This window comes from Manihot esculenta, chromosome 17, assembly GCF_001659605.2.
Source record: "Manihot esculenta cultivar AM560-2 chromosome 17, M.esculenta_v8, whole genome shotgun sequence".
NCBI lineage: Eukaryota > Viridiplantae > Streptophyta > Magnoliopsida > Malpighiales > Euphorbiaceae > Manihot > Manihot esculenta.
Window position 1 is genome coordinate 13,028,161 of NC_035177.2, and position 20,732 is coordinate 13,048,892.

General features: G+C 40.9%; 1 protein-coding gene across 1 annotated transcript; it reads left to right on the plus strand.

The window, feature by feature from the left end:
• Positions 1 to 17,444: 17,444 nt before the first annotated feature.
• Positions 17,445 to 17,783, plus strand: LOC110604827. The gene has a single exon (XM_021743135.1). It carries the CDS (start codon positions 17,445 to 17,447, stop codon positions 17,781 to 17,783), a length of 339 nt encoding a protein of 112 aa, XP_021598827.1.
• Positions 17,784 to 20,732: the final 2,949 nt, after the last annotated feature.

Consider the following 20,732-nt stretch of genomic DNA (forward strand, 5'->3'; position numbering starts at 1 on the left):
CTTTACTAAATAATAAATTAAGGTATAAATTTGAGAGATGTAAAAAGAAAAATAAATAAATTTGGAATGTATTTATTTAATTAAAAAATTAGCATTTGTACTCTTCTATCTTATGTTTATAAAATTTAATTTTGAAGTTATTTTGCAATGTTAACATTTCCTTCAAATTCTTTCTATTTTGTTAGTGGTAATCATACTTAATTTAAATTATTATCATATCTATCTTTAATATTACTAACATATTTAAATTATATTCATATTATTATTAATATTTAATAATTATAGAAAGAGGTATTTGCATAAAAAATCTAAAACTTTTCATTATTTTATAATTTAATTCAAAATTTCAAAAATTGATAGAATTTTCTAAAATTATAAATTTTATTCTAATTATATCCAAGTTTAAAATTTGAATTGGGAAAAATGTCTAGTTCACGTAGCAATATGATATGGATTATTTTATTATACTCATATGACACGTAAATAAATGTTATTGATATAAAAAAAATAAAATTTTTAGCTATTTTGCAATTTAATCCAAAACTTTAAAAATTAATATACTTTAACTCAAAATCTCTAAATTCACTACTAAATCTCTAGAATCCTATTATTATTATACTTCATTTTTATCTAGTTGATACAAGAAATTATAAAGGGATTTCTTTCTATTTTTTAGTTATGATTCTCTTAATTTTTTAGGATTTTACTCATATCTATTTTTACTACAATGTATCTTCTCGTGCCTCCAAGTGTTAACTTATACTATTAAGGTATAATAGAATATTAATAATACAACCGTAAACAATAAGAGTATATTTTTTATTTTTTATTATATTGACATGGTTTTTTTTATAACAAGTATAGTGAAATTTATTATGACGGACACTTAATACTGTATTTAAAAAATAAAAAACTAATAAATATGAGACCTGTTACTATTATTATTAAAACTAGTGGCAAACAGAAAAATGTTAAAGTTATGATTTTTACATCATGTCAAACGATGGTGAAAGATAGATAAATTAAGAGATTTTAAATCGAGTTACATTAATTTTTAAAATTTTAAATTAAATTGCAAAATAACTAAAAATTTTAGATCTTTTTATCAATAGCATTTATCTACGTGATATATGAATATAATAAAATAATCCACACCATCTTGCTATGTTAGCAAAACACACTCTCCCCGATTCAAGTTTTAAATTTGGATATAATTGTAATAAAATTTATAATTTTAGACATTTTATCAACTTTTAAAGTTTTGGATTAAATTGTAAAATAGTGAAAAATTTTAAATTTTTCATGCAAATAGACCTTGTAGAAAATATATAAAATTGTTGATTTATTTGAATATATTAAATAAATTTTTAAAATCAATTATATTATGCTAAAAATTTATATAAGTACATGAATATTTAAAATTAATATTTTTGTAGTTTATTTATTTAAATTTTAAATTAAATTAGATTTAAAATAATTATTAAAAAATAGTGGAAGGGCGTGCCTCCGAGTGAGAGGCATGCTATCTTATGGAGAGTGTACTATTATACTTTAGGATATGGGATTGATTTCTTGATTACCAATTGACAGCGACATTGTTATTGGAACTACAAGTTAGCCTTCGGTAGTTGTCGTATCAAGATTTACTTAGGATTGTCATCGAAACGTAATGAAGGGTAATTCAATTACATTTACAAGATTAAGGAATAACTTCAACCACATTCCATATTTTGTTTATGATGTTATTATCCAGAGGCATGTTAGGGCATTCATATTGCGCCTAATTGGTGGAGCACTATTTATAGATAGATTTTGTTATAGACTCAACCTGATATTTTTGTCACTATTAGCAAATTTATACAGAGCGTGTCAATACAGTTAGGGTGCAACGTGTCTTGCTTGGCTGTATAAAGAGCTATGCAGAGCCACAACACCACGTGTCCAGCAAATAGGCAGCACACTGCATATACTACAGATTTGGGCCTGGATAGACTCAAAACAATAGCTCCAAGCATTGTCCAAATAGATCCAATGCCAGATACACTGATTGGCAGCCGGTTAGTTTTCTACCCTTATAATATACATATTTGTTTTACAACTATTATCAAAACCAAATGTCATTAATTCAAAGCAATTTACCGTATAGGTGGAGTAAGGCAAGAATAATTACTGAAGTTATTACGCATGTGCTAGAACAATTTTGATATCAACTTTGATCAGATGGAAGCTGAAGAGGTAATTATTTTTATTTTCCTTAGTTATTTTTAGCACGCATGTTAATTCAAAATTTTATTTTTAACTATTTAAATTAATTTATCTATATAGTTTATATGAGAGCCTTACTCTAATGATATAGTGGCTACTCTGCTAGATTATTATGTACAAGGAAGACATAAATGGTGTTTGGTTGTGTCACTTATTTATTTTCATGTTGTTGAGTGGTATCACTCTAATAGAGTGTTGTGACAGTTTAGATTGGCTCAATCCATTCTGCAGCTGTAGGGCAGAAACTTGCCCTGCCTCTCGCCCAATGCACAAAACTTACTCCACTTCAAACACCTCTCTACTTCCACTTGCATACACTCATGTCTATGCTCAAAGGGGTCAGAAACTACCTTAAAACCCCAAACACACAACAAAAACAACACAGAAACAAGCTTTATGCACACAATCATCAAAACCTCACAAATAACCCTCTTCATGCAACTCTCTCCATAAACCCCATAAAACCTTCAGAAAACATAAACACAAGCTCAGGATCTTCACTTACCTCTTGAAAACAAGAAGATGAACGATCCTAACGTGGAGTTGTGGAGCAACTCTCCTGCAAACTCTCCAAACTTCACAACTTTGAGTTTTTAGCTTAAAACCTTCAAAATACCATAAAAACTAATCACATCTTTGCATGATTCAATGAAAACTTGAAGAAATACTTACAAAGGACAGGGTTTCACCTCAGAAGACAAAAGAAACGGTGCTTGCACCGCTTCAACCGACTGAGGGCCATTTATAGGTAGCTGGCCAGACCACCTTCGGCGGCCACACGTGAAACCGAAAGCCATGCATGTTCGGAGGCCGAACCTCAACTTCGGCGGCCGAACCTGGCTTTTCTGCCTTGGTTCATTTCACTCAAAAACTCATTTCCTTATGCTTAAAACTTGATAAACAGATCAAAACATGATAGAAAAACATAAATCTAACCCTTCGAGAGACTTCCGACATCCCGGACTCCACCGGAAAGTAGAATTCCGATGCCGGACTCTAGCCGGGTATTACAGCAGCCATCATATCAAATAGATGAGCTACATGGATTAAAATTTACATTTTCGACTACAAACTGAATGACTGAACATGAACACTAGGTTGCTATTTGGAAATCCAGACACAAACGGATAGTCGGCAATATTTCTCTTACCCAGCCCTTACATTTCCATTCATAATACATAGAATAATACAGACGGATTGTACATCGGTGGGTATCTCAAAAGGGGCATCTATCGGAGCAATAGTAAGTTTCTATTTCTGTACTCATTACAAAATTAATTATAATAATTAATTTTTTATTTCACCTCTTAATAAATACATTTTATTAGGAGTATGATATCAAGAACTGTTGCTTATGGATGAGTTAAGTGTGACACCCGATAATGGATAAGATTGGAAGTGTAGTTAATTTTATGTTTTATGCAGTAAAAATGTTTGATCGAATTTCCCAAGTACCATCTCCACAGCCAACACCACCTTTCCAGCCAATTCCAGATGATATAGATGATTCACCCCTGCCTCTATGAATCTTCCAAGACATAATCGCCAGAGTAGCAGGCCTTCGAGGGAGACGGAGATTTCACGACCTATGCCCGACCCTAGTGTAATGCAAACACCAACACCAGTTGCATTCTATCCATACGGCTCTTTCACAGAAGTGGGTCAATCTTCGTACGTGGCCACTTATAGAGATGATTTTCAGAGTCAATATACAAAATGGGTGCAAGGGTCTTCTTCTATGCCTTATTAGTCATTTACTCCAATGCTTTACACATACAATCATACTGGAGAAAAAGGCATGGGTGGAACATTTGACTTCTTCTCTCTAGCGTATACACATACTCTATCAGAATCCATTTTTCCTTGCATTTCCCCGTGTAATACCCGGCTAGACTCCGGTATCGGAATTCCTACCGTCCGGTAGAATCTCGGATGTCGGAAGCCTCTAGTAGGGTAGAAACATGTTTTCATAAAATGTTTTAAGGTATTTCATGGTTTTAAGTATGAAAATTTAATGAGTTTTTGCATGAAAAGTCTTTGGAGGAAAACCCAGGTTCGGCTGCCGAAAGTCAAGTTCGGCCGCCGAACATGCATGCGTTTTGGAGGCACGTTAGGCCCCCGAAAGCATGAGTGAGGGAAGTCCAGGTTCGGCCGCCGAAAGTCAAGTTCGGCCGCCGAACATGGCATGCATGCGGAAGCACTTTCGGCCCCTGAACGTGGCCTGGCCAGCCACCTATAAAAGGGTCACTTAGCCGAAATGGGCGAGCTTTCTCCCATTTTCGGCCATAGCTAGCTTCCGACCTCCCTCTCCCCAGATCTTGTGTTCTTTTTCCAAATCTCCTCCATTTTTCTTGAGTTTCCACCTCTCATTGCAAGTTTTGAGCATTTAAGACAAGTTTTGGAGCTTTGGGAACTCAGGAGCTCATTTGCTTGGATCTCCGAGTTTAGGTCGTCTCTCTCTCGATCTTCAAGAGGTAAGAGCCGATCTTAAGCTCATTGTATGTTTTAAGTAAGTTTTAAGTTGTTTTATGGGTAGAATGGCATGTATAGGGTTGTATGAGTTTTTTTAAGCAAATGTTATGTTTTTGAACAATGTGGCATGTTTGAAGTGTTGTAGTTGGGGTATTTGATAGTTTGAGACCCATAGGTGTGATGTATGATGTGTATGCATATTTTAGAACAAGTTTATGCATGATTTGAGGTTTTGGGAGGCAAGAGGTTCGTTTGAACCAAGTTTCTGCCTATTTGGGAGAAACCAGGTTCGGCAGCCGAAGAGAGTTTCGTCCGCCGAACCCCTTTGTGGAGGCAGCATTCGGCTGCCGAAGCTTGCCCCCGAAAGAGGACTTTCGTCTCTGTCTGGGACTTTCGGCCGCCGAAGGTGCCACCGAACCTGCCTGACTTTCGGCTCTGGAGGGACTTTCGGCCGCCGAAAGTGCCCTGTCCAGCCATTCCTTGCATGTTTTTATGTAGTTGTTTTATGATGTTTTAGGGGGTTTTTGGGGAGTATATTAGAGTTATGTTTATGTATGTTTGGTCCCTCATTGGAGTCCACCTGTGTAGGTTCGGACCCGAGGAACCGAGGACCCCAGCAGTGAGCCAGCTGCTACAGAGTTTATCAGAGCTAGCCAGAGGTGAGTGGAATAAACTTTAAGTTTTAAAATAATTGAAATATAAATTTCGAGCATGATCCATGCATCACGAATTGCCATGAGATATAGTAGGTTGTTTGCATTAGTATTCACGAATATGTTGCATTGCATTTATAATGTTGATGTGGATTGGTTATTGGATGATCCTTTAGTCCTCATATGGCATGATGATGTTACGGCATGATATGGTATGGAAGTCCAGGTTGTACCCATTCTACGTCCCTGGCACATTGGTATGTTATGATATGTTATGATAAGGGAAAGACCGGTTGTACCCATTCTACGTCCCGGCACAGTTGGACTATGTAGAGGACTATTGGTGACAATACCATCCGAGATGTGATTAGTTGTGATGTGTTGCATTACATAATGGCATGAAATTTTAATATATGATTTCACTATTCTGCTCACTGGGCTTTGTAGCTCACCCCTCTCCCCTAACCCCAGGTGTGCAGGTACAGGGTAGACCAGGAGGTTAGCCAGAGTTTTGAAGTATGTTTATGTAATAGTTAGATTGTGGACATGACAATTGTACTATGATGTAATGTAAGAGATTACAGTATATTATGTAATGAGGTATATTGAGGTTATAGATGTGCTTGACCCTATGTGTATTGTAATCCCTTGTTGATGCATGATCTTAGATATTTGATGATACAGATGTTAGCCAACTCAACGCATGTATATCGCCCTTTGGGGCATTGATGAGATCCCATAGAGGGGTCAGGTTATGATGATGTTCAGTGCATGCACAGGTTGAGTTTGGTGTATGAGTCATGATTGAAAGAAAAGTTTTAATTTTTATGTATGTTCTTGATCATGTATGGGATTAAACAGGTTTCCAGGATGTATGTTTGGCTTGCTACGGGTCCCAGCGGCCTTAAGTCGACCCGGATCCTAGTGCCAGTAGCGGTCCGATTTTCGGGTCGTTACAGAATGGTATCAGAGCCCTAGGTTCATATGGTCGGACCTAGAGTGTCGGGCTCATAGATGTTATAGGTCAAGCACAATAGGAAGATCATGTCCACTAGGATAGGATGTGGAGTCCTGTCTTGTATGATGATGTAAATTGCCATGACTTTGTGCATGTGCATTAATGATATGCTATGCTATGTGATGTATGTGATGAGGGTTCATGTGTGCCCACATGAACCATATGATGCTAATGTTTGTATGATGTGTACTGTCTTTCAGAACATAGGATGAGAGGAACTCGTCGATCTGCACGATTGACTGGAGTGCCCCCTGAGGATGAGGGCACGAGCGCCCGTCCTCCTACATTGCCTAGGGCAATGTCTTGTAGAGCCAACAGAGAAAGAGTGTCAAGGGACCCTAGAAGGTCTTTTGATGCTAGCAGAAGGGGGACTGATAGAGGAGGAAGTTCTTCAGTTGTGAGGGAGGTTATGGAAGAGGATCAGAGGAGGGATGGGAACCTGGATGTGAGCATGGAGGAAGAAGGGACAGGGGAGTCTCAGGGAGGCGTTCAGGCCTCGGGGTATGGTTTTCCACCCCATTATCCATCCTTCCCACAGGGTTCAGGGTATCCGATGGGAGGTACATCGGATTACTCCAGCTTTAACCCCTACCCTACCTACATGCCCTATCCACCTTTCTATCCACCTTACACACAATACCCAGCTTATCCACCCTCACCCTTCTATCCAAACCCGGCAAACCCCACCTCGGGGAATGCTGCACCTCCACCTCCACCACCTACAGAACCAGCAGCCCCAGTTACTCAACCTCCCAGACCTAGCTCAACTGATGGGAGCAAGGTAAAGATGACAGATTACCTCAAGCTGGATGCTCCCAAATACAAGTCAGGGGATGACCCCTTTGAGTATCTGAGAGTGGTGAAGACAATAACTGATGAGCTAAGGGCAAGTGACAGCAGGGCCATTCAGATGGCAGGGTTCACTTTAAAGTGCAAGAAGGCACGGGAATGGTTCAAGTGTTATGTGGACCCAAGACTAGATGGCATGACATGGGAGGAATTTGCGAATGAGTTCGTTGGATGGGCTTTTCCAGACAGTTCTAGAGAACTGAAGATGATTGAGTTTGAGCAACTGAGGCAGTCAGAGCATATGGGTGTAGAGGAGTTCACGGATAAATTCTTGGAGCTATTGCCTTTTTCAGGGCAAGCTCTAGATACAGATACGAAGAAAGCCAAGAGGTATGTTATGAAGCTGCATTCCAGGTACTCCTCGTTGATTCAGTCAGCTGAGAGAGAAAGTTTCCACACTGTGGTGGATATGGCTCGAAGAATGGAAGCAAGTGCTATAGTTGAGGGGTCAGTGAAGCAGTCAGTGACCCAGTCTTCAGGGGTTAAGACCCCAGGCAGAGGAGGACCAGGATTCTCTTCTCAGAGCTCAGGTAAGAAGAGGTGGGATAACACCACCCGGAAGCCGAAGAAGAATAAGTTTTGGAACAAGTTGAAATCCGGTCTGGGATTTGGCGGTGGCTCGAGCTCAGGCTCAGATGGTACAGAATGCCAGAGATGTGGAAGACCGCATAGGGGAGTGTGTCGAGCTGGGACTAATACATGTTTCAGATGTGGACAGGAGGGACACATAGCTCGGGAGTGTCCTAGAGCGCCTTTTATGGGCCAGCCCCAGCAGACAGCTTCTGGTAGTGTGGCACAGCCAGCAGTTCCAGCCACAACTCAGGGCAATGGCAGAGGTAGAGGGAGAGGGGCAGCCTCTTCTTCTGGTTCCCGAGGTGAAGGTCCATCAGCTCCAGCCAGGATCTTCACCATGACTCAGCAAGAGGCTAACACATCCAACACCGTGGTGTCAGGTAATCTCGTCATTGGGTGTTCTGATGTGTATGCGTTAATGGACCCGGGTGCATCTCATTCATTTATTGCTCCGAGAGCCGTTGAGAGGTTGGGTCTGATAGTCTCTGGGTTAGAGTGTCCCCTATGGGTCAGTGGACCCAAGTGTGACCCGTCAGTGGCAGTGTCAGTCTGCCAGTACAGTCCAGTTTTTGTTGAGGGAAGATGCCTCTCCGCCGACCTTGTGGTTCTAGATTTGACAGACTTTGACGTCATTCTAGGGATGGATTGGCTATCTACCCATGGTGCTACCTTGCACTGCAGGGACAAGGTAGTCAGGTTCAGAGATCAGAACGGGTCAGAGGTCATCTTCAGAGGAGACAAGAGGGGCACGCCTAGAGGTCTGATATCAGCTCTTCAGGCTCGTAGGTTGCTTAGGAAGGGATGTCAGGGGTACTTAGCTCATGTGAGAGAGCTAGACAGTCAGGTCAGGGAACCGGCCTCGGTGCCAGTTGTCAGAGAGTTTCAGGATGTTTTTCCGGATGAGCTTCCAGGTTTACCACCTGCAAGGGAGATAGAGTTCGAGATAGAGTTGGTGCCTGGAACTAGACCGATCTCTATCCCTCCCTACAGGATGGCTCCAGCCGAGTTAAAGGAGTTGAAAGAGCAGTTGCAAGAGCTGGTAGAAAAGGGTTTCATCCGACAGAGTACCTCACCTTGGGGTGCTCCGGTCTTGTTTGTGAGAAAGAAGGATGGGTCCCTCAGACTTTGTATCGACTACAGGCAGTTGAACAAAGTCACTACCAAAAATAGGTACCCTCTGCCAAGGATCGATGATCTATTCGACCAGCTAGCCGGAGCGGGTTGTTTCTCCAAAATAGATCTGAGATCGGGGTACCATCAGCTAAGGATAAGAGAAGAAGATGTGCCGAAGACAGCTTTCAGGACCAGATATGGGCATTTTGAGTTCCTTGTAATGCCGTTCGGGTTAACCAACGCCCCTGCAGCATTCATGGATCTCATGAACAGAGTGTTTAGTCAATACCTGGATCACTTTGTTATTGTCTTTATAGATGATATCTTAGTGTATTCTAGGAATGCAGAGGAGCATGCCCATCATCTGCGGTTGGTCTTGCAGACCTTGAGGGAACATGGCTTGTATGCCAAGTTCTCTAAATGTGAGTTCTGGCTAAGGAGCATTTTGTTCTTGGGGCATGTAGTGTCAGAGAATGGGATTGAGGTGGACCCCAAGAAGACAGAAACTGTGGCTAACTGGCCTAGACCCACTTCAGTGACAGAGATTAGAAGTTTCTTGGGTTTGGCAGGTTACTACAGGAGGTTCGTTCAGGACTTCTCAAAGATAGCAGCTCCTCTGACCAGGTTAACCAGGAAGAATCAGAAGTTTCTGTGGACCGACCAGTGCGAAGAGAGTTTTGAAGAGCTTAAGAAGAGGTTGACTTCAGCACCAGTTTTAGCTCTGCCATCTGGTGATGAAGACTTTACAGTCTTTTGTGATGCGTCCCGTGTGGGACTGGGTTGTGTACTGATGCAGAATGAGAGGGTGATTGCTTATGCTTCTAGGCAGCTGAAGAAGCATGAGTTGAATTACCCCACACACGACCTGGAGATGGCAGCAGAAATCTTTGCACTCAAGATGTGGAGGCACTACCTCTACGGGGTAAAATGTGAGATCTTCACAGATCATAAAAGCCTGCAGTACATCCTGAGTCAAAGAGATTTGAACTTGAGACAGAGGAGATGGGTGGAGCTGCTGAGTGACTATGATTGCAAGATTCAGTATCATCCGGGTAAGGCGAATGTCGTGGCAGACGCCCTAAGCCGGAAGTCACTAGGCAGTTTATCCCACATATCGGCAGAGAGGAGGCCAGTGGTGAAGGAGTTTTACAAGCTTATTGAGGAAGGTCTAAAGATGGAGTTGTCTGGTACAGGTGCCTTGGTGGCCCAGATGAGAGTAGCACCCGTGTTTCTGGAGCAGGTGGCTCAAAAACAGCATGAGGACCCGGAGTTAGTGAAGATTGCTAGGACTGTTCAGTCAGGCAATGGTAGTGAGTTCAGATTCGACAGCAAGGGGATCCTCCGCTATGGGAGCAGACTATGTGTACCAGATGACATAGGGCTAAAAGGAGACATTATGAGAGAGGCTCATAATGCAAGATACAGCGTTCACCCTGGAGCCACCAAGATGTATCAAGATCTAAAGAAGGTTTATTGGTGGCCAGCTATGAAGAAAGAAGTGGCACAGTTCGTGTCAGCCTGCGAAGTGTGTCAGAGGGTGAAGCTGGAACATCAGAAGCCGGCTGGAATGCTTAACCCGCTACCTATTCCAGAATGGAAATGGAAAAATATAACTATGGACTTCGTAGTGGGGTTACCGGCGACGTCCAACAGATTGGACTCTATATGGGTGATTGTGGACAGACTCACCAAATCTGCTCACTTCATTCCTGTCAGGAGTGGCTATTCTGTGGACAAGTTGGCGCAGGTGTATGTTGATGAGGTCGTCAGGCTGCATGGGGTTCCTGTTTCTATAGTATCAGATAGAGGGCCCCAGTTCACCTCCAGGTTTTGGCGGAGTCTGCAGAGTGCCACGGGTACCAGGTTGGATTTCAGTACTGCCTTCCACCCACAGACGGACGGACAATCAGAAAGGACCATCCAGACTATCGAGGATATGCTTAGAATGTGTGTGCTGGACTTTGGCGGTTCTTGGAGGCAACATCTACCTTTGGTGGAGTTTGCCTACAATAACAGCCATCATGCTAGCATCGGGATGGCTCCATATGAAGCCTTGTATGGAAGGAAGTGCAGATCACCTGTTTGCTGGGAGGAAGTTGGAGAAAAGGCCTTGGCAGGGCCTGAGCTTGTAGAGATTACCAGCAGGGTAGTACCCATAATCAGAGAAAGGATCAAGACTGCTGCAAGCAGACAGAAGAGTTATGCAGACATCCGCAGGCAGCAGTTAGAGTTTCAGGAGGGGGATCTGGTATTGCTCAAGGTGTCTCCAATGAAGGGAGTGGTTCGCTTCGGGAAGAAAGGTAAACTAGCCCCACGATACATCGGACCCTTTGAAATATTGCAAAAGATTGGGAATGTGTCGTACAAGCTGGATTTACCTGCTTCAATGGAAAGAATCCATCCGGTTTTCCATGTTTCAATGTTGAGGAAGTTTGTGTCAGATCCGAGCAAGGTTCTTAGTGAGCCTAATGTGGACGTCCAAGAGGATCTCACCTATGTTGAACAGCCAGTACGGATCATTGACACCCAGATTAGGAAGCTTAGAAACAAGGAAATCCCGATGGTGAAAGTCCTGTGGAACCACCACAATTTGGAGGAATGTACTTGGGAGACACGGGAGTCTATGCTCCAGCAGTACCCTCATCTCTTTTAAGGTTAGATTTCCATGTGTTTATGTGCTATGTATGTATGTTATGTTTTATGCCATGCTATGTGTGCTAGTTGAGGTACATTCGGGGACGAATGTTCTTAAGGGGGGGAGAATGTAATACCCGGCTAGACTCCGGTATCGGAATTCCTACCGTCCGGTGGAATCTCGGATGTCGGAAGCCTCTAGTAGGGTAGAAACATGTTTTCATAAAATGTTTTAAGGTATTTCATGGTTTTAAGTATGAAAATTTAATGAGTTTTTGCATGAAAAGTCTTTGGAGGAAAACCCAGGTTCGGCTGCCGAAAGTCAAGTTCGGTCGCCGAACATGCATGCGTTTTGGAGGCACGTTAGGCCCCCGAAAGCATGAGTGAGGGAAGTCCAGGTTCGGCCGCCGAAAGTCAAGTTCGGCCGCCGAACATGGCATGCATGCGGAAGCACTTTCGGCCCCCGAACGTGGCCTTGCCAGCCACCTATAAAAGGGTCACTTAGCCGAAATGGGCGAGCTTTCTCCCATTTTCGGCCATAGCTAGCTTCCGACCTCCCTCTCCCCAGATCTTGTGTTCTTTTTCCAAATCTCCTCCATTTTTCTTGAGTTTCCACCTCTCATTGCAAGTTTTGAGCATTTAAGACAAGTTTTGGAGCTTTGGGAACTCAGGAGCTCATTTGCTTGGATCTCCGAGTTTAGGTCGTCTCTCTCTCGATCTTCAAGAGGTAAGAGCCGATCTTAAGCTCATTGTATGTTTTAAGTAAGTTTTAAGTTGTTTTATGGGTAGAATGACATGTATAGGGTTGTATGAGTTTTTTTAAGCAAATGTTATGTTTTTGAACAATGTGGCATGTTTGAAGTGTTGTAGTTGGGGTATTTGATAGTTTGAGACCCATAGGTGTGATGTATGATGTGTATGCATATTTTAGAACAAGTTTATGCATGATTTGAGGTTTTGGGAGGCAAGAGGTTCGTTTGAACCAAGTTTCTGCCCATTTGGGAGAAACCAGGTTCGGCAGCCGAAGGGAGTTTCGGCCGCCGAACCCCCTTGTGGAGGCAGCATTCGGCTGCCGAAGCTTGCCCCCGAAAGAGGACTTTCGTCTCTGTCTGGGACTTTCGGCCGCCGAAGGTGCCGCCGAACCTGCCTGACTTTTGGCTCTGGAGGGACTTTCGGCCGCCGAACCTGCCGCCGAAAGTGCCCTGTCCAGCCATTCCTTGCATGTTTTTATGTAGTTGTTTTATGATGTTTTAGGGGGTTTTTGGGGAGTATATTAGAGTTATGTTTATGTATGTTTGGTCCCTCATTGGAGTCCACCTGTGTAGGTTCGGACTCAAGGAACCGAGGACCCCAGCAGTGAGCCAGCTGCTACAGAGTTTATCAGAGCTAGCCAGAGATGAGTGGAATAAACTTTAAGTTTTAAAATAATTGAAATATAAATTTCGAACATGATCCATGCATCACGAATTGCCATGAGATATAGTAGGTTGTTTGCATTAGTATTCACGAATATGTTGCATTGCATTTATAATGTTGATTTGGATTGGTTATTGGATGATCCTTTAGTCCTCATATGACATGATGATGTTACGGCATGATATGGTATGGAAGTCCAGGTTGTACCCATTCTACGTCCCTGGCACGATGTAAGAGAAAGTCCAGGTTGTACCCATTCTACGTCCCTGGCACATTGGTATGTTATGATATGTTATGATAAGGGAAAGACCGGTTGTACCCATTCTACGTCCCGGCACAGTTGGACTATGTAGAGGACTATTGGTGACAATACCATCCGAGATGTGATTAGTTGTGATGTGTTGCATTACATAATGGCATGAAATTTTAATATATGATTTCACTATTCTGCTCACTGGGCTTTGTAGCTCACCCCTCTCCCCTAACCCCAGGTGTGCAGGTACAGGGTAGACCAGGAGGTTAGCCAGAGTTTTGAAGTATGTTTATGTAATAGTTAGATTGTGGACATGACAATTGTACTATGATGTAATGTAAGAGATTACAGTATGTTATGTAATGAGGTATATTGAGGTTATAGATGTGCTTGACCCTATGTGTATTGTAATCCCTTGTTGATGCATGATCTTAGATATTTGATGATACAGATGTTAGCCAACTCAACGCATGTTTATCGCCCTTTGGGGCATTGATGAGATCCCATAGAGGGGTCAGGTTATGATGATGTTCAGTGCATGCACAGGTTGAGTTTGGTGTATGAGTCATGATTGAAAGAAAAGTTTTAATTTTTATGTATGTTCTTGAGCATGTATGGGATTAAACAGGTTTCTAGGATGTATGTTTGGCTTGCTACGGGTCCCGGCGGCCTTAAGTCGACCCGGATCCTAGCGCCGGTAGCGGTCCGATTTTCGGGTCGTTACACCCCGGTAGTCACTGGATGATCTATCAAGCCGACTAAACTTATTTAGTTATGATTTTTCTGAGTTATTTTCTTCAATCCCTTATTCAGAAGATTTTTGATTTGCATATCAGGATCCAATTGTTGAAGAGAGTTTAAGGTTTCAATCTCAAGCTCCTGACTCTATTTATAACAGATGATGGTGTTAGAGATTATAAGGAGGCTCCATAGGAGCCATCATTTGACAGGTATCATTACAACACAAGGCGCTCTCAACAAAGGAAACCATGACAGTGTGGAATGGAGGATCATCTACATGGTCATTGATGAAGATCATCTACAACAATGTGTTATTCGACGTTATTTTAAATTTAATTTTATTTTCAATTTTGTTAAAGTTAATTTAACTAGTGTTACTATCAACATTAATTTGTTAAATTAAATTAAATTATATAATTATTTTAATTATTGTTATTTAATTATAAATATTTAATTTAAAAGTGAATGAAAAGTTACGAGAGAATTGATAAATTGAAGAGGAAGGGAAAAAAATAAATATAAATATATTAAATAAAATTTATAAAATACATTAAAAGAAATATTTATCAAAATATATAATTGTAATAAATAAATCTATCATCTATATGGTTATGGATGAAGATCATTCATAACAATGTGTTAATGGACGTTATTTTAAATTTTATTTTATTTTCAATTTTATTAAAATTAATTTAATTGTTGTTACTATCAACATTAATTTGTTAAATTAAATTTAGTTATATAATTATTTTAATTATTGTTATTTAATTATAAATATTTAACTTAAAAGTGAATGAAAAATTATGGAAGAATTGATAAATTGAAAAAATAAATTGGGGATGAAAAAAATAAAAATAAAAATATTAAATAAAATTTTTAAAATACATTAAAAGAAATATTTATCGAAATATATAATTTTAATAAATAAATAAAGGTATGACGCGACTCAAATAAATGTCCGTCTTAAAAACATTGTAAATAAAATCCTTATTTTATCGCGATTCAATCATTCTTTAAAAATAAAAAATAAAAAAAAAATATCTTTGTTAAATCCCATAAAATTCTCTTTAAAATTGTCGCCCTCTTTTGATATTCTCTTAAAAAATAGTAGTAAACATGTATTTTTTTTTTGTTATTGCTAATTATTTGTTTTTTTTTTATATTTCACGTATTTTTTTTCACAAATTTTACTTGTTGCAATAGTTACAATACTTTTTAATTGCAGTAAAAGCATAATTAGATAGAAGTTAGTATCTATACTAAGTAAATTTTAACCAATTGTGTTAACTAATCTTGAAATTATTTAGCATGTAACTTTCTTGAAAGTGAAAAGAGAGATTTTTTTTTTAGTAATGGGAATTGGAGATTGGGGGAGTAGAACCTGAGACCTAATAAAAACTCTCCAAAGAGAGCACCGCAACGCTTCGTCTCTTCTCTTTCTTCAACGCTTCGTTTACTAGAAAAAATTGGACTTTTGAAGTGGATTCATTCCCTTATTATCTTGTCTTGTACAAGTAGATCAACCCTATCATTGTGTTTCGTCTCTTTTTCTTGATTTCTATAGCGGTCAATGACAACATAACGGCGGAGATGGCTGGCTTGACTGTGGATAGTGACGAGGAGTAGGGTTTGGTGTTTGAAGGGGGTCATTTGAATACTGAATCTAGAGATCTGTCTTTGTGTCTGGTGGGACATTTTCTCACGAATAAATCAATAAACTTTGATGCCATGCAACATTCCCTTGCTCATCTATGGCAACCTCATCATGGTGTTACGGTGTCCGAGGAAATGGTTGGAGTTTATGTTTTTTAATTCTACCATGAGATTGACTTGGAGGATGCTTTGGAGATGAGCCCATGCACCTTTGGGAATCACTTGCTATTGTTTGATAGATTTGGTAATCATGGTAGCCCGTCGGATATTCCCTTGCATCATGTGCAGTTATGGGTACAGATACATGGGTTACCATCTGGTTTCCGTTCAGATGCAGTATTAAAGCGCCTTGGTGATTCCTTAGGAGAGTTCATAAAGGCTGATGTGAGCAACTTTGCAAGGGTTGGAATTCCTACATGAGGATTCGTATCAAGAAGGATGTTTGTACTGCTATTGTTACTAGCACACGGATTCGATAGGAGAAAGGGGCTTGGTCCTTTATTACGTTTCAATATGAGAATCTTTCGAATTTCTACTATGTTTGTGGTTTTCTAGGACACACGGAAAGATTCTGTCCGAAGCAGTTGAATCACAAGAACAAGCCTATAATCCACAGGCATGGTCCTGAACTACGTGCTACCAAATGAAGAGGTCAAAATAATATCGGAGCGCGGTGGCTGCAGGAAGGCGGTGCAGTGATGGAAGAGGGGTCGGCGTCCTGTAACAGGAATCCTGGCATTTCAAATTTGAATTTGAATAATCCCCTTTCTAGTGGCATGAATCACGGTATGAGTCAGCACATTAATGAGAATGATCCTATGGCAACTGATATTATGGATACTCAAGCTAAGGGGGACGATGGGCTTACAGTGATTGACCCAAAGCGGAAACGGGTTTGCCAAGAGGATGGATTTGTTGGGCCTAGTTCTGAGTCTTCTGCACAGACTGATTCCATGATCTCAAAGAATGATATAGCGGCGGGTTCTGTTCATCAGAGCCGCCAAGATCAATGAGTTGTATAAGTTCGAACTGTCGTGGGCTTGGCAACCCATAAGCAGTTCAGGCTCTCCAGGAGCTGGTTAGGGTTAAGAGGCCGATGTTTATCTTTTTAATTGAAACACTATGTCTTTCCAATAAAATTGAAGAAATAAAGAGTTTATTATTTTATGATGGCTTCTTTTCTGTGGATTGTGTGGGTCATCAAGGTGGTCTTGCTTTACTATAGAAAGCCGCTAAAATAGTATATTTAATTGGGTTCTCCCCTTGTTATATTGATGCAGAAGTGGAGGTCGATTCTATTGGTACCTGGAGATTAACCGGTTTTTATGGTGAACCAAATTGTGCTCGTTGTTCTCATTCTTGGCAGCTCTTAAGAACTTTAGCTTCTCATAGTGACCTACCATGGGTTTGCATGGGAGATTTTAATGACATTCTTTCAAGCTCGGAGAAAAGGGGCGGCCGGGCCCAACCTACTCATCTTTTACGTGGTTTTCAGAATGTTGTGGCTGAGGGGGGCTTATTTGATTTTAAAATGGATGGTTATGGGTTCACTTGGGAACATGGTAGGGACAATGGCAATTTGATAGAGGAAAAGCTTGATCACATTCTTGTCTCCAAATTATGGCGGGTACGCTTTCCATTTGCGCGTGCTGCTGTTCTTGAATTCACCTTTTCTGATCTTCCAATTTTTTTGGAGGTCCAATGCATGGTTCCTAGAAAGCAAGCTCACAGATTTCAGTTTGAAAACTCCTGGATTCGGGAACAAGGGTGTAGAGATTTGATTATAGATTATTAGTTGAGCTCTATGGGTGTTGATTTAGTTTCAAGACTTTCTGGTTATGGGGATATCTTGTCTGTTTGGAGCAAAGAGCTTCGACAATTGCACAAAGCTGAGATGGATCAGTGTCTTGCTACCATGGGTAATTTGCAAGATTCTCGAGATGCAGGTGACATGCTTTCTTTCCTTGCTGCCAAAAATCGATTCCATGAGCTTCTGTCACTTCGTGAACTTTACTGGAAACAAAGAGCTAAGGAATTTTGGCTTGTTAATGCTGATCGCAATATCCATTTTTTCCATCATGTAGCTTCTATCCGTAATAAAAAGAATAGAATTGGTTCCTTGAAAAATGATCAGGGAGTCTAATGCACTTGGGATTTCGGTTTACAAGAGGTAATGGTAAATTATTTTCAACAGTTATTTACTGCTGGTGTAATACCCGGCTAGACTCCGGTATCGGAATTCCTACCGTCCGGTGGAATCTCAGATGTCGGAAACCTCTAGAAGGGTAAAATCATGTTTTTATAAAATATTTTAATGTATTTTATGGTTTTAAGCAAGAAAGAAATTAAGTTTTGAATGAAAATAGTCTTGAGAGGAAGACTCAGGTTCGGCCGCCGAACCTCAAGTTCGGCCACCGAACATGCATGCACTTCGGGAGTGCTTTAGGCCCCCGAAGGCATAAGTGAGGGAAGTCCAGGTTCGGCCACCGAACCTCATGTTCGACCGCTGAACATGGCATGCATGCGGAGGCACGTTAGGCCCCCGAAAGTGGCCTGGCCAGCCACCTATAAAAGGGTCCCCTTGTCCGAATGGGCGAACTTTTCTCCCCATTTTCGGCCAAGGTGAGCTCTCCGCCGTCTCTCACCGATTTTGAGTCCCTTTCTTCAAATCTTTCATGATTTTCATGAGTTTTCACTTTGTTTTGAAGATTTTGAGCATTAAAGCAAGTTTTGAGGCTTGGAAGACTCAAGAGCTCTTTTCCTTGGTTCTCCAAGTTTAGGTTGTCTCTCTCTCTCGATCTTCAAGAGGTAAGAGCCGATCTTGAACTCATTTTATGTTTTAAGTAAGTTTTAAGTTGATCTATGGGGTAGAAATGCATGTTTAGGATAGTTGAGCTTTGTTAGGTTTTATGTGATTATATGGACAATGTGTGTTGATTATGCATGTTTGATGTGTTGTAGTTGGGGTTTAGGATAGTTTGAGACCCCTAGGTGTTGTTGTATGTGTGTATGCATGCTTTGAGGGAGTTGGATGCTTGATTGGAAGGTTTGGGAGGAAAGTGTGCATGGAAGAGCTGAGTTTCTGCCCTTTGGGAGAAACCAGGTTCGGCAGCCGAAAGGATTTTCGGCCGCCGAACCTGTCTGTGAGGCAAGCCTTTCGGCTGCCGAAGCTTGCCCCCAAAAATGGACTTTCGTCTCTGGAGGGCACTTTCGGCCGCCGAAGGTGCCGTCGAACCTGCATGACTTTCGCCTCTGGAGGGACTTTCGGCCGCCGAACCTGCCGCCGAAAGTGCCCTGTTCAGCCTTCCTTTGCATGTTTTCTATGGATATTTTGAGGTGTTTTAAGGGGGTTTTTGGGGAGTATTTTAGAGTCATGATCATAGATGTTTGGTCCCTCATTTGAGTCTACCTGTGTAGGTTCGGACCCGAGGAACCGAGGACCCCAGCAGTGAGATAGCTGCTTTCGAGTCTTGTCAGAGCTAGCCAGAGGTGAGTGTAATAACTCTCTATGTTTTCAAAGTAAATAATGAACGTTTTAGCATGATTCACGCATCATGAATGCCATGATATATATAATAGGGTGCTTGCATTAGAATTCACGAATATGTCGCATTGCACTTTATGTTGTTGATGTCGATGAATGTTGAATGATCCATTAGCCCTTATATGGTAAGACATGACAGACTATGGAAGTCCGGGTGAGCCTGCACTACGCCCCCGGCATGAATGGATATGTATGTTATGCTATGGAAGTCCAGGTGTGCCTGCACTACGCCCCTGGCATGATTAGACTGTATGGAGGGCTAAGTGGTGACAAGTTCATCCTTGATGTGAAATGTTTGTGTTGTGATGCATTCCATGATATCATATGTTTTAAATGCTATGTTTTATTATTCTGCTCACTGGGCTCTAGTAGCTCACCCCTCTCCCTTAAACCCCAGGTTTGCAGGTACAGGGTAGATCAGGAGGTCAGCAAGAGTAATAAAGTCATGGTCATATAATAGCTAGTGTGGACATGATAAATGTTGTTATGTTATGTTGAGTATAGTCATGTAAAAGTATGCTATAGAATGTCATGTAATAATGCTTATGAAGGTGTAGAGTTGTGCTTGACTATAGTATTATGTTAATCCCTTTCTAATACATGATCTTAATGTTTAATGATGATTATTGTAAACCAAACTCAATACATATTATGTCACCCCATTGGGGCAATGATGAGACTCCAAAGAGGAGTTAATGTTTATGACTATGTTTATGTATAGTTCATGCTCAGGTTGAGTTTGGTGAATGAATGAATGGAAAGAAAAGTTCAAAATTATTATGTATGTGTTGATCATGTATGGGATTAAACAGGTTTACAGGATGAATGTTAGGCTTGCTACGGGTCCCGGCGGCCTTATGCCGATCTGGATCCTAGCGCCGGTAGCGGTCCGGATTTTCGGGTCGTTACAGCTGGAGTTTGTGATGCTAATGATGTTGTTTCAAAAATTCCTCACCTTATTACTCATGCTATGAATGCAAGCTTAATGGCGGAATATATGAAAGAAGAGGTTAAGCAGGCTGTTTTTTCTATGAAGCCAGACAAGTCGTCTGGGATTGATGGATTCAATCCGGGTTTCTATCAAGCTTATTTGGTTCTTATTGGTATTGTTCTTATCCCTAAAAAAACAACGCCTAAGGCTATGACTGATCTTCAGTCCATTGCTCTTTGCAATGTGGTGTTCAAAATTATGACGAAGATGATTGTTAATCGACTTCGCGAATGGTTGCCATCTATTATTACTAATAATCAGAGTGCATTTGTGCCAGGGTGTCATATCCAAGATAACTGTATTTTAGCTTTTGAAGCTATGCATGCTTTTCACAGGAGATCTAGGGGCTTGAATTTTTCGACAGCCTTAAAAATTTACATAAGTAAGGCTTATGACAGAATGGAATGGAGTTTTGTGCAGGCTGTTTTGATTAAAATGGGGTTTCATATGAATTGGATTGCTCTTATTATGTAGTGTATCTCGACGGTACGGTATTGGATATTACAGAATGGCATAGAGTATGGCCCTATTGTTCCTACGAAGGGTCTTCAGCAGGG